Source organism: Arachis stenosperma, chromosome 3 (assembly GCF_014773155.1).
Source record: "Arachis stenosperma cultivar V10309 chromosome 3, arast.V10309.gnm1.PFL2, whole genome shotgun sequence".
Lineage (NCBI taxonomy): Eukaryota > Viridiplantae > Streptophyta > Magnoliopsida > Fabales > Fabaceae > Arachis > Arachis stenosperma.
The window spans coordinates 69,764,212-69,779,211 of NC_080379.1; the positions used below are offsets into that span (position 1 = coordinate 69,764,212).

Genomic DNA, 15,000 nt, shown 5'->3' on the forward strand with positions numbered 1-15,000 from the left:
TCAGGCACAACGGCAACTGCAACTGCAGTGTTCATGGGGATGCTACGCTGCCTGTTTTGCACATTGGGGACTCATCTCTAGTATGTATCAATCTTACAATAAGTTTTCGATGTACAGTATTCTGTTTTTATTTTAGAAATAGAACTTCTTAATTTGGTGACAATTAATTGCTATCTTTTTTTTATTTTCAAGTTTAAATTTTGACCTTCAAACCTTTAGTGATGATGAAGATGTGGAAAGTGATCAGAAATAAAGATTGAAGATTCTCTTATATTTAATGATGCAATTTTTTTTTATTATAGTGTTAAATTTGTAATGATCAATCATTAATTTTTTTTTTAATTTCAAGTTATTTGACATTGTATGAATATTATGTTTGTATTTTAATTTAAATATAAATTTTAAATTTTTATCTTAATTTATATAAGAATATGTAAAAATTAAAATGTTATTTATTTTTTAGAAGAACAGGTAAGGGTGGGGCGAGTTAGAGTAATACTCCGGATAGGGGTGAAGCGGGTAGTATAGGAGTGTAAGGAGGACGGAGTGAAATCAAATAGGACCAGATGGAGCCGTGGAATCCGGATAAGGTTAATGGACTTAACCCATGAACAAAAAAATAAAATAAAATAAAGAATAAATAAATAATAATTTAGACTCTAGAAATAATAATAATAATAATAATAATAATAATAATATCAACGAGTCATAGCTTAAATAATATAGTCTTTCCATATTTATTTAAAGTTTGCGGGTTTGAGTCTAATTCATAATAATAATAATAATAATAATAATAATAATAATAATAATAATAATAAGATAGGTCAAAGCCTTGTGATTGCATTTTTTTAATTTTAAATTTTGTGAACTTAAATTATTAATCAACAATCAATAATGGATAAATTAAAAACAATAAAAATTAACTAATGACCAGTTTATATGAATTTTAAATACATGATTTTCAATTTTTTTTATTAACTGATTATAAGTTAACTTTTTGTTATTCACCTATCAAATATAATTAATGTAATTAATTTGTGAGTTTAAATCTAATTACCTCTACATGTGGTTGAGGCGGCCATCTTAGGACTTCCAGATTCTATGTTAAAATGTTAACTTTAGTTTAATATATTTATTTAATTTTTGAATATTTTTTGTGACAATTTAATTTTTGAATTATACATTCTTGTCTAGCCCATAATATCTTATAATTCATATATTATTAAGTATTCATAGTGACACTAAATTATTCATTTAAATAAGATAATTAACGAAAAATAGAAAATTAGTGGATGTTATAATCAAGAAAGAAAAATTGTCCTTTCTATAAGGCACTATTAATCTGAAGATGTATGCCATGTGTTTATGATGAGAGAAGATCATGTCATCTTCTTTGGTCCTAATTTCTACCTCTCTCATCACAAGAAGTCAAGAATGACTCACAAACCACCACCGTGACCCTGGCGCCATCTCGTCAATAACTCCATCGGTGCTGTAAGTTCCCTCTTTCTTAGCCTGCACGTTTGTCGTTAGTGCTCCCAAAGTGGTACATCCTCCACTGCAAGTTCGTAAATTTAAATTCTAGTTAAGAATTTGTTGAGACACAAATACTTACTGCTTTGAAATGGTGGAATTGGACCATCGAACATTTATTTAAACAAAAGATTGAACTAATCACTCAGCTAATTTAAATTGGTTCGAAATTGCTTGTTCCTTATTTTTTTTGGCGGCTCAAAACACCCCCTTTAAGCTGCTAAACTCAAGCTCTAGTGCCGTCCAAATTATTCAGGGTCCAATGTCCGTTGTGGCCCGGAGGAGGCAATCTCCAACACGATAGGCGGCACTCGGTGATACTTGGCCGGCGACAGGTTTAACATGCGGCAGCAGGTACATTAGACAACTTTTATGGTGTATTCGAGGGAACTTGGCTATATGTCATACCAAGCCACATGTCTTTTTATTACGATTAGATTTGTCTTCTTCATGTGAAGATTTATTTCTTAGATCTTCACCATCGCCTAAACAATGGGGGATTGGGTTGTTCATCTGATTAAACAAAACAAACCAGAATTCACGCGTCAAGCACGTGGACGGACACAAAAACAAAAGACACAGAAGATTTTTTTTCCCTTGAAATTAATAAGTAATAAATAAATATAATAACGTCGCAGAAAATATCTGATATGCTAAAACAATTTGGTTTAATAAAAAAGCTACCCATTCGAAAAATTTCTCTTCTATATATGATAACATAATTTGTCATTAGTGTTTTTTTTTTTTTTTCCGTGAGATTATTATTTTGAGGATGTATCTATTTGGTTGAAATGAATAATAAAATAAAAAAAAAATAATAATAAATATGTGGGAGAGAAAGACCAAGGGTCTCGCTTCACTTAACTAGAGAGGAGTACTAACTAGTTAACACATCCAGCGCCTCCAAAGTAAAGTAGGCTGAGAAATTCTCTGCCCCTTTTCTTTCTCTTCCCTCTCCCAATGGATTCGCTCTCTCTCTTCTGTACCGGAGCACTTCTCGCCGGCGGCCTCTACTGGTTCGTGTGCATTTTGGGCCCCGCCGAGCAGAAGGGCAAGCGCGCCACCGATCTGTCCGGCGGCTCCATATCCGCCGAGAAAGTCCAAGACAACTACAAGCAATACTGGTCCTTCTTCCGCCGCCCAAAGGAAATCGAAACCGCCGAGAAGGTTCCAGACTTCGTCGACACATTCTATAACCTCGTAACTGACATCTACGAGTGGGGTTGGGGTCAGTCCTTCCATTTCTCCCCTTCAATACCCGGCAAGTCCCACCGTGACGCCACGCGCCTCCACGAGGAGATGGCCGTCGATCTCATCGAGGCGAAGCCTGGTCACAGAATACTGGACGTCGGGTGCGGAGTAGGTGGGCCCATGCGTGCCATCGCAGCCCACTCGAGAGCCAACGTGGTGGGCATCACCATCAACGAGTACCAGGTGAACCGGGCCAGGATCCATAACAAGGAGGCCGGGCTGGACTCACTCTGCGAAGTTGTGTGCGGCAATTTCTTGGAGATGCCGTTCCCTGATAACAGCTTTGACGGCGCGTACTCCATAGAAGCCACTTGTCACGCACCCAAGCTCGAAGATGTGTACGCTCAAATCTTTAGGGTTTTGAAACCTGGCGCACTCTACGTTTCTTATGAGTGGGTTACGACGGACAAGTATAGAGGGGAAAACCCTGAACACGTGGAGATCATTCAGGGAATCGAGAGAGGTGACGCTTTGCCTGGGCTTAGGAGCTACGCTGATATTGCTGAGACGGCTAGGAAGGTAGGGTTTGAAGTGGTTAAGGAGCAGGATCTGGCTAAACCGCCGGCTCAGCCGTGGTGGAGCCGGCTCAAGATGGGTCGGATCGCTTACTGGAGGAACCACATTGTGGTCACTGTTCTGGCGGCGCTGGGGATTGCTCCCAAGGGTACCGTGGATGTTCACGAGATGCTATTCAAGACCGCTGACTATTTGACCAGAGGTGGTGACACTGGGATTTTCTCACCGATGCACATGGTCCTCTGCAGAAAACCAAAATCCCCTCCTACTTCTACAACCTCATCTTAGTCATCATCATTTTCAGGTAATCTGTTAAAGAAAAAGAAAAAAAAAGAGAAAAAAAAAAGGAAAACCTGGTAACCTGTTTCAATGTGCCTCCGCTAGCTGCCACCACCATCCCCAAATTTATTCTTCGTTTCTTTTTTTTTTTTATAATTTTAATTTCAATTTGGATTTAGCTTATTGTTATTTATGTGAACTCGGTGTAGTTTGGTTTTTGAGATCTTTGATTTTAGCTTTTTGTTCAAGCAGTCGCCTTATAATTAATTCATGTTAATGTCTCCTTTAATTTAGTAGAATTCCTTCTGATTGTTTGGTGGTTGGTCTTTGATGGAGGTTGAGAACTGTCTGATTTAACTGGCGTATTTTAAGGGGAGAGAGGGGGGTCACTTCAATTATTCGATTGAATGATTCCGAAAACTCGCATACTTCAGAATTAGGGTGCCAGTTGTTAAAGATTTTGATTTTGATTTTGATTTTGATTAGATGGGATTATTAGATGGTTAAAAAAGTGTGTAGATGTGTGAAAGTCTGAAAATGAAATAAGAGTTGTACCCGCACATGTTAGATGACTACATCTACACTAGCGTGCGCTTAGGTGGCAACCACTAGTGATAACTTTAGACTCGTAGTATAGTACCCGTAACGTGGTCTTGCTTGTGCTTTTCTGAGGTCTGAATCTGAATCTGGCCCTGCTTTGTTGTTGTTGTTTTTTTTTTGTGTGCTTTTACTCTTGTCACGTTGTGCGTCGATTTTTATGTTGTTTTTTTTTTCTTTCTTCCTTGTTAAAAGCTGACGTGCCACACATGTTAACGACATCTGGCCAGCACTTGCTTTGGATCTGCCAATCCTTGCTCTCATCGTGTTCCCGTGACGACGCCACCTAGGCGTGTGTTAAGTAAAAGTGTATCACATTTAACACCCTTTCTTCTTTGGTTCTTTCCCACCATGGTTTATGCACTGGGTACACCATGCTAATTAGTCAACTCATATATCCTAAAGTGGGAAAAGAATCGTAATGGGATCATTGAATTATATCAATTTACCAAATTGGAAATCTGGTTAGTTTCGAATGGGTATTTATTACTTATGTATAGCTTAAATACCCAATCATTAACACCAGCACAATTCCAACCAAAACTCTTTTATACGGTTTTAGTTAGCGGTCCCTACGCGTGTATTCTGGTTCTTGTTTAAGTTTAATAGAACATCTAAGGGAAAAAGGACAAGTCAGGATCAAACGGTTTAGTTTTAATTTTTGTTTGCATTTTTCAACCTAATAATGCTGATGATCGGTGATCCTGACAAAACTAGTAGTCTCGGTATCTTTCTTCGTGGGGCTATAGAGCTATAGTTACTGATATTTTATATTACGATAAAATTTAGGCTGGTTGGTAATTTGATGAACTAAAGGAAAGCAATACTCATACAATAATATAATTGTTATTAATTAATTGTGTAATTAAATTATGTTTCAATTAACAAAATTACAAATATGGTTTAAAAAAATATGAATCTTTGGCTGTGAAATTCATAACCTAAAAACAGTACGAACTACATATATATTTTTTGGTCGTATGAATCCCAGGTTTCATTTTGGGCATGGCACACTAATTCGTAAATGTTAATAACACCAGTGCCCAAAAAATCCTCTGGATAATACCAAACGATCCAGAAACAATGGATCGTGCCCAAAGTAAAACCCTTGCAGTTACAAAAAAACCCCTTGTATCAAATCAAATCTAATTCAAATACCAAGTCCAAAAAAACAAATCTAATTCAAACACATTCAACATTACTAATCCAATTTAACATTATTCAACTAAATCTCCAACATACAAACTAAAATAAAACAAAATAAAAAAGTTTTCAACATAACAAAATAACAAATCTTGGTCGACGATTATAGCTTGGTGATAATATTCTCTTCTTGTAATGATACAAATTTGAATAATTAGTTGGGACATATTTAGATATTATGAAATCATTAATTTGTTTTTAAGTAAAACTAAAAAAATTAAACATATACTTACATTATACATATATAAAGGATATTAAAGTAATTTCACTTTAGCAAAGATTTAGCGGATCCTCATGGGGCGAGTACCTCAGTCCCTACCCTCATCCTCGTTTATTCGTGCAGACGGGTCCCCGTCCCCGTGGAAGCTTAGTAGTTCACCATTTTCCTCTCGATTGCGGATAATCCTCATGGATACCCGTGTGTTTGGATTTTTTGCCATCCCTACTTACAACTATGGATTTTTCTTTCCGTATATTATGGTCTAATGATATAATTAAAAAAGAAAGTAAAAAATCAAAGGTAAGGTGATGGCTATTGTATGGCATAGTTATTAGAACTAAAGTAGTTATTAATCTGGTCATACGACCAGTTTATTCAGTCATTAGTTCAATTGGTGGGTCACTTATTCACTCGGTTGATCTGATCATAATAAAATAAAATTAAAATTAAAAATTAAAAATTAAAATACACGTCTTTACAAATATATTAATAAAATTAAGTATCAATTCTTAAACATAATTAATGATGTAAAAAGAGATAATAAATTAGTCACTAGTATAAAATACTTTCTCAATTTAAATTGATAAGAGAGAACAAAAGATAAAACAATAAATCAAATCCAATGGATGATCTCAAAGTCGGCATCTATATTTTCATAGAATAAATTTGGAGATTAACCAATATTTTTTCCATTTTGATTCATATTTATAACTTTCGTAGCATTGTTACTTGGTCTATCATTATCTTGACCATCTTCTAAATTTAATTGATCTATATTTGTGTACTTTCACAAATCAATATTAAGAATAATTCATAACAGCAACTGACAATTAAAATGTTCAAGTAATTCAACTACATACCAAGATTATCTAAAATTGATTGTAACATCATGAGTTGATGATGCTTGTCCTTGAGATGATGGCGGCTCTGATGGGGTTTGTAATAAAGACACTTTTAAAATTCTAACAAAAAAATATTTACAACAACAAAAGATTTAGTTAAGTGATTATTTAATCAAGACATCAATCAATGTTTAGTGATGATAATAAGCAACAAATTCAACTCAATGATTTTTCTAACAAAAAAATAACTTAGTGATATGTTCAACAAAAAATTCAACTCAAAACAATAAATTCAGCTCATTAATAATTTTCAGCAACAAATTGAACTGTGATAATTGAAGGTTACCAATAGCCTAAAAAAGGGAGTTGAATCTATGACCTCTTTTTAGTTCTTGTAAATTTTAACAACAAAAGTAGATTTTGCTGAGTCTGCAAAAGTAATTATGCAGGAGACAAATTATTTTTGTCTCATAATGAACGCACTAGAAATAGAGCAGAGAATAGAAAAGTACACAGTCATATATCCTAGTTTAACCATCTTGTACAATGTGGTCTACATCCAGTCTCCACCATAACTATAATAGAATTTTTACTATCTTTTCAAAGATTTGCATTTACTAATTCTCTAGGATTCTTCCTAATCTTATCCAGAACAAACCAAACTTCTAATCAAGCTTGATTTAGCTAGGTTTACTCCCTAGACTATCAACACTAAGTGCTCATCCAACTTAGCAAAGGATACTTCTCATGTACAAGAAATAAAACAGAAAATAATTACAAAAGAGATTGACATAATTTTTGGCTTTTCTCCAAGCTAACTCTCTTTGCCTTTTCTCTCAATGACTTTTTCTAAATTCTTACATTTATGCATTTTTTTCATTCAATGAAACAAAGAAAGATAAACTAAAAAACCAAAATATTTAATAAAAAATCATGAAGAAGAAGAAATAAAATAACTTGAAAGCTATAAGCATAACCCGATTTCAAAACTCTCAAATGTTGCCTTCTATCTTGACAGAATGCACCCTTTAGTGTAGGTGCATTACTTTCAAAACTTCAGACTTGAGTGCTGAGCGTGCTGCGTAGGTTTAGATTTGTGGATTCTTTCTCCTTGCTTCAATCTTTGGCTGATTGCTCCTTTTTGTATGGTGTAATGCCTCCAAGTTTGATTAGAGGTAAGAGTCAACACCTTGAGCATTGAACTAGCTAAGTTCTTTTTCTTCTCCCAAGAAATTTAAGTAGAAAATCAGGGTTGAAAATCAAAGATGAGTTGTTGGTGCGCGAAATTGTGATCACTACACAACTTTGCACAACTAACCAGCAAGTGCACTGGGTCGTCCAAGTAATAAACCTTACGCGAGTAAGGGTCGATCCCACGGAGATTGTTGGTATGAAGCAAGCTATGGTCACCTTGTAAATCTTAGTCAGGCAGACTCAAATGGGTATAGTGATATACGAATAAAGCATAAAGATAAAGATAGAGGTACTTATGTAATTCATTGGTAGGAACTTCAGATAAGCGTATGAAGATGCCTTCCCTTCCATCTCTCTGCTTTCCTACTGTCTTCATCCAATCCTTCTTACTCCTTTCCATGGCAAGCTTATGCAAGGGTTTCACCGTTGTCAGTGGCTACCTCCCATTCTCTCAGTGAAAACGTTCCTATGCTCTGTCACAGCATAGGCTAATCAGCTGTCGGTTCTCGGTCAGGCCGGAATAGAATCCAGTGATTCTTTTGCGTCTGTCACTAACGCCCCGCCTGCTAGGAGTTTGAAGCACGTCACAATCATTCAATCATTGAATCCTACTCAGAATACCACAGACAAGGTTAGACCTTCCGGATTCTCTTGAATGCCGCCATCAGTTCTCGCCTATACCACGAAGACTCTGATCTCACGGAATGGCTGGCTCGTTTGTCAGGCGAGCACTCGGTTGTCAGGCGATCAACCATGCATCGTGTATCAGAAATCCAAGAGATAAATACTAGAGCCTTGTTTGCTTGTAGAACAGAAGTGGTTGTCAGTCACCTTGTTCATAAGTGAGAATGATGATGAGTGTCACGGATCATCACATTCATCAAGTTGAAGAACAAGTGATATCTTGGACAAAGAACAAGCGGAATTGAATAGAAGAACAATAGTAATTGCATTAATACTCGAGGTACAGCAGAGCTCCACACCTTAATCTATGGTGTGTAGAAACTCCACCGTTGAAAATACATAAGAACAAGGTCTTGGCATGGCCGAATGGCCAGCCTCCCAAAGTGAGTTCAATCATCAAAACATGATCGAAAAAGCTCTCTAATACAATAGCAAAAGGTCCTACTTATAGAAAACTAGTAGCCTAAGGTTTACAAAGATGAGTAAATGACATAAAAATCCACTTCCGGGCCCACTTGGTGTGTGTTTGGGCTGAGCAATGAAACAATTTCGTGTAGAGACTCTTCTTGGAGTTAAACGCCAGCTTTTATGCCAGTTTGGGCGTTTAACTCCCATTTAGGTGCCAGTTCCGGCGTTTAACGCTGGAATTTCTGAGGGTGACTTTGAACGCCGGTTTGGGCCATCAAATCTTGGGCAAAGTATGGACTATCATATATTGCTGGAAAGCCCAGGATGTCTACTTTCCAACGCCGTTGAGAGCGCGCCAATTGGGCTTCTGTAGCTCCAGAAAATCCACTTCGAGTGCAGGGAGGTCAGAATCCAACAGCATCTGCAGTCCTTTTCAGTCTCTGGATCAGATTTTTGCTCAGGTCCCTCAATTTCAGCCAGAAAATACCTGAAATCACAGAAAAACACACAAACTCATAGTAAAGTCCAGAAAAGTGAATTTTAACTAAAAACTAATAAAAATATACTAAGAACTCAACTAAAACTACTAAAAACATACTAAAAACAATGCCAAAAAGGGTACAAATTATCCGCTCATCAGTTGTGTAGAAGAGAGATGGGCAGTAGCGATGACTTGGTCAACAGACCTTCAATGTGTTTGCCAAATCAATACCCTTAATCTTGTACTTTGACCTCAAATTTTATTTTAGGCCTTTGAATTGCAGTAGAGAAAAGTAACTTCTATTTTCTTCTTTTTACCCAAATTGTGATTGCTCTTCAAAGTAGCTTCAACAAGCTATCTTGTGTGCACACGAAAGGTAAATTTGCTTTACCGTTTTCTTCTGAATATCCTTGGCTTAGGGATTTGATTTTGACTCCATTGATTTGACTTATTCTCTAATCTTTTGCTTTATCCTCCAATGCTTGTTTGGTGAATGATTTTGGTTCCATCAAAAAGTGAACAATTTTCTCTTTGATTTGCTTTGCCTTTTTTGGGTAAAGCTTTAACAGTGGATCCAACGTTGATTTCTCAATGGGTTGCTGGTCTTGTGATCCAATTGGGCTTCATTACCAAAAGACTGACGTGGCTTGGACGATAAAATATACTTCAAACAACTTTAGATTATTAACCTAACCAAATTTAATGTGTTTGTCAACAAAAAATATAATTATTATTTTATCAACTCAACAATTTCTCCCTTGATGACAAACATCATTCATAAAAGAACTAAAGGGATTGAAGTACAAAATTAAGATTAGAAACTTTTCTTTGGTTATACTACTTTGATTTGCATGAATAGCTCCTTCTTTCTTTTGTGATTTATGTTCCCACTTGATGGAAAATAGACAAGGTACCCGAGTCACAAATTCTTAAGAATACAATTGAAAATATGCTATTCATGATTGTGCTTCAATTAAAAGAATTTAACCTAAAAATGCAATTAGATGCGCCACATATGAATTAGCCATTTAAATGCAATAACCAAACACATTTATCAATCTCTATCAATCTTTCATGGTACTACTCCCGTTTTTGTTATTAAGGAGGGAAAAGAAATACCAAATAGCTTAAATGCTAAAGATGAAATTATCACTAGGAAATTAGTGTCAAAGATTTAGGTAAGTTTTACAATCATCTAGAAAATATTGAAATAGTAGCAAAAGCAGAATTGTCTCATAAATTCAGAGTGAAGAGAAATAAAAATCTAAGTCAGCAGCAGTAGACATTCCTAGGCACCCGAACATTCATCCTCCAAGTCTAGAGGCTCCTCATGATCTGTCTATGGTGTTTCGTCATCATTCAGGTTGTCCACGTACTTTAAAAGTACAGTAACTCTATCTTTTGACTTGTGCAATGCATTTTCATTGTGAACAACAAATTTTCTCTCTTGTTGGCTAGAAGAGATTAGGTAATTGGACAAATTTATGTACTCCTGCAAGACATCTTTGGCAACACCATTTAGAAGAGACCTGTTGTCTGAGGAGGTAAATGTTCCAGTTGTAGATCTAGGAGGAATGTCTTTAAACTCTTCTTTTTCATCAAGATCCACCCTTTTCAATCGAATTGGTCCTTTCTTCTGTTGCTTAACTGCACCACCCCCTTTTTGGTAAGAGTTTCTATTTTTATAGGACTCATGGGCCAGGTCAACACCAAAGTATTCAAAAAAGCAAGTTAAAAATATGCCATATGGGAGTGATAGATTCTTATCACTCTTGATGCAGTCATACATATGCCTCATCATCAAATATGTAACTAAAATTTAAATTTTTATAAGAATGGCATACGACACCAATGTGTTACAAAAGAAAACTCTTTAATATGAACCGTTTTGAGGGAGGATAATGTGGTTTATGATTCGATGGAGTTGAGCACGAACAGGACTTAAGGCTTTGTAATTAGGAGTAAGACCATCAATGAGAAAAATGTTCACACATATAGAGCCTAAGGCTTCTTGGTACAAAAGACCTAAGTCTTCATCCCATTTATCAGAGGTATAAGCATTCACACCAACATCAATGTAACCTAGGACTTGACTGATTGTATCTCTATTCAAATTTATTTCACAACCTTTAACATAAGAGTGAACATTTTCATTATGATAGGTCATGTTAGCATAAACTTACAGACGAAGTCAAGGTAAATAGGTTTTTGAATAATAAACAAGTGGTTTCAGTCCAGAAACTTAATATTTTTAACAAAATCAAATCCTTTGGTTGCGAAAGAAGAGAGATAGGCAAGATATGAAGATCACAAAGGACGATTACAACCCTATAAAACTTAAAGTTCATTGCGGATAAAAAATGAAGAGAGTTAAAATGTGAGTGAGGTAAGTTTTCAAAGTGAAATTTGAAAGCAAATGGGTCAAGGTCAAAGGGTTCTTTGACTGAATGAAGAATGATACGAGGGTTACCTCTTTGAGGGTGAGAAGGAGGAGGACGAGGAACAGACCGAGGGTTAGGTCTTGTGGAAGGACAAGCAGGAGGAGAACATGGTTCCACTTTAGCCATTGTATGTTTTCCCTTTGAGGTGCTAGGGCGAGACGGAGGATAAGATAGTTCAGCTACTTGGGAAGCGAAAGGATGACGAGCAACATATTTGTGTGGAGGAGAAGGAGATGGAAAAAAAGAGTGAGAGTTAATATGGATGTAGTGTGGGATGGTACTGATGAAGGTTTTCGACAGGTTTCTGGGATTCTGGGTTGGTTTTGAACGAATGTGCCTGTTTGTGTAACGGCTTTCTTCCTCATCTTAATGACACAGAAGAGTTGCAGTTTCTCAAAAAATTTTTGAAATGATGATAATGAGAAATATGAAGAGTTTTCAAGTTATATGATGATGTGATATGAGAGCAAAGGTAACTACAACAAGTTATGAAAGCTTCTTGGAAAGGAAAAGACAAAACCTAATAAAGACTAGCTTTGAAAAAGGATTTGATAAAAGTTATAAAGCTTGTACTTGAAATAAATATTTAATGTACAAAAAGAAAAATTTAAAGAATGTGAATTAATTTTTAACAAAAATCAATAAGGCCCATTCATGTAAAGAGAAACTCATTTTGGGCCCAAAAGGGAGTGTTAAGGAAACACAAGGGACCACTTGCGATCAAAAAATTTGCTAGGCCCACTTAAAGATTGCACCGTCCTCGGTGCATGCTAAGATGTTCAAGTGGATGGGTGGCTCCAACTGACGCTTTTCTCCAAAGATTGTGCAGGGGACTTGTCTGTCGCCCCATATAGAAGTTCTTTTCCTTTTCTTTTCTAGTGGCCATCCTGAAAGAAGAGGAAAAGGAGAAAGGTAACCCACAAATAAAATATGGTTGGATTAATGCTAAATAATGAGGGTCTCAATTACATGGTAGCTACAACATGCAAGTGAGAGAACAATAGAAGCACATGGCATATCAATAGTGCAAGAATTGCAACAAAGGGGCAAAGAATGTGGGTAATGTAAGATAGTATAAGATCATGTCAATGCAAAATGATTACAAGGATCAGAAAAGATTGACATTGACAGAAAAATAATATCACCCAACATTGTAAAACAAGTCACTAAGCACCAAAATAATACTAGAAAAGATACAACCGTTGAATAAGAAAATTTAACACCAATGGAAAAATAATAAATTTAGAAAAGAAAATAAAAATATGCACGAAATTAAAATGCAATCAATGAAAGTATGCAAATAAATTAAGTAAAATAGAATGAGAGTGAAGAAGGATGAGAAGTTAAAGAGATAAAGAAGTAGAAAGTAAGAAAGGATAAGGAAGAAAGAAGGAATAATAGAGAATTAAAAAGGGAGAAGAGATAAATGGGATTGGGGAAAAGATAAGATATGAAACTATGCGTCGCATGTGACGTGATGAGCGGATAATTTGTACACTTTTTGGCATTGTTTTTAGTATGTTTTTAGTATCTTTTAGTTAGTTTTTAGTATATTTTTATTAGTTTTTAATTAAAATTCACTTTTCTGGACTTTACTATGAGTTTGTGTGTTTTTCTGTGATTTCAGGTATTTTCTGACTGAAATTGAAGGTTCTGAGCAAAAATCTGATCCAGAGACTGAAAAGGACTGCAGATGCTGTTGGATTCTGACCTCCCTGCACTCGAAGCGGATTTTCTGGAGCTACAGAAGCCCAATTGGCGCGCTCTCAACGGCGTTGGAAAGTAGACATCCAGGGCTTTCCAGCAATATATAATAGTCCATACTTTGCCCAAGATTTGATGGCCCAAACCTGCGTAGCAAACCGGCCTCAGAAATTCCAGCGTTAAACGCCGGAACTGGCATAAAACTTGGAGTTAAACGCCCAAACTGGCATGAGAACTGGCGTTTAACTCCAGAAAACGTCTCTACACATAAAAGCTTCAATGCTCAGCCCAAGCACACACCAAGTGGGCCCGGAAGTGGATTTTTCTGTCATTTACTCATTTCTGTAAACCTTAGGATACTAGTTTACTACTTATAGGACCTTTTGACTTTGTAATCAGGACGGAATGCGACCTTATGACCCCATAACATTTTGTACACGTTTCTTTCCACAGTATGAGCCTCTAAACCCCATGGTTGGGGGTGAGGAGCTCTGCTGTGTCTTGATGGATTAATGCAATTACTACTGTTTCTTATTCAATCATGCTTGCTTCCATTCTAAGATAACACTTGTTCTTAATCCAGATGAATGTGATGATCCGTGACAATCATCATCATTCTCAACTATGAACACGTGCCTGACAACCACCTCTGTTCTATCTTAGATTGAGTAGTTATCTCTTGGGTTCTTTAATCGGAATCTTCGTGGTATAGGCAGAACCTGATGGCAGCATTCAAGAGAATCCGGCAGGTCTAAACCTTGTCTGTGGTATTCTGAGTAGGATTCAATGATTGAATGAATGTGATGTGCTTCAAACCTGTAACCTACTGGGCGTTAGTGACAGACGCAAAAGAGGGATTCTATTCCGGTAGGGGAGGGAACCAAACCGGTGATTGGCAGCACTGTGACAGAGTGCGTGCATTAGCTTTCACTGCGCGGATGGGAGGTAGCTGCTGACAACAGTGAAACCCTACATGAGCTTGCCATGGAAGGAGACTTGCGTGTTTGATGAAGAAGACAGTAGGAAAGCAGAGATTCAGAAGATGGAGCATCTCCAAAACCCCAACCTATTCTCCATTACTACAAAACAAGTAACCATTTCATGTTCTTTTGCTTTTCACAATCAATCCTGATAATTTCTGATATCCTGACTAAGATTTACAAGATAACCATAGCTTGCTTCAAGCTGACAATCTCCGTGGGATCGACCCTTGCTCACGCAAGGTATTACTTGGACGACCCAGTGCACTTGCTGGTTAGTTGTGCGGGATTGCAAAAGTGTTATTGCAATTTCGTGCACCAAGTTTTTGGCGCCGTTGTCGGGGATTGTTCGAGTTTGGACAACTGACGGCTTATCTTGTTGCTTAGATTAGGACTGTTTTCTTTTTGTTGGTTTAGAGTCTTTTAGTTGAGTCTAGTTTTATATTCTAAGTTTGGTGTCAATTGCATGCTTTTTGTTTTTCTTCTTTTAACTTTCGAATTTTTCTTGTTCCTAGTCCCTTTTTGATTCACAAAAGTTCTAAGTTTGGTGTCCTCCTTGTGTTTTTCCCTTAAAATTTTCGAAAAAAATTAGTGTTTGATTTTCTAAAATTTTAAGTTTGGTGTCTTTTTGTGTTTTTCTCTTTCCTCTTTTTAAGGACAAAATCTT

General features: G+C 36.4%; 1 protein-coding gene across 3 annotated transcripts; it reads left to right on the forward strand.

Annotated features, from left to right (window-relative positions):
* The first annotated feature begins 1,342 nt into the window (after positions 1-1,342).
* On the forward strand, positions 1,343-13,892 carry LOC130967442 (24-methylenesterol C-methyltransferase 2). Of its 3 annotated transcripts, none has more exons than XR_009081336.1 (3): positions 1,343-1,494; positions 1,790-1,887; positions 13,277-13,892. XR_009081336.1 is itself a non-coding variant. In XM_057892295.1 (2 exons), the coding sequence occupies exon 1, from the start codon at positions 2,494-2,496 to the stop codon at positions 3,586-3,588; it is 1,095 nt and encodes a 364-aa protein (XP_057748278.1). In that variant the 5' UTR covers positions 2,295-2,493; the 3' UTR covers positions 3,589-3,604; positions 4,372-5,005. The 3 variants fall into 3 exon arrangements, 1 of the variants encoding a protein (XP_057748278.1); XR_009081337.1 differs by lacking the exon at positions 13,277-13,892 and adding an exon at positions 4,372-5,914; XM_057892295.1 differs by lacking the exons at positions 1,343-1,494; positions 1,790-1,887; positions 13,277-13,892 and adding exons at positions 2,295-3,604; positions 4,372-5,005.
* Positions 13,893-15,000: the final 1,108 nt, after the last annotated feature.

Coding starts and splice junctions, on each gene's coding strand:
- LOC130967442 (XM_057892295.1), top strand. CDS start 2,494: ATGGATTCGCTCTCTCTCTTCTGTACCGGAGCACTTCTCGCCGGCGGC.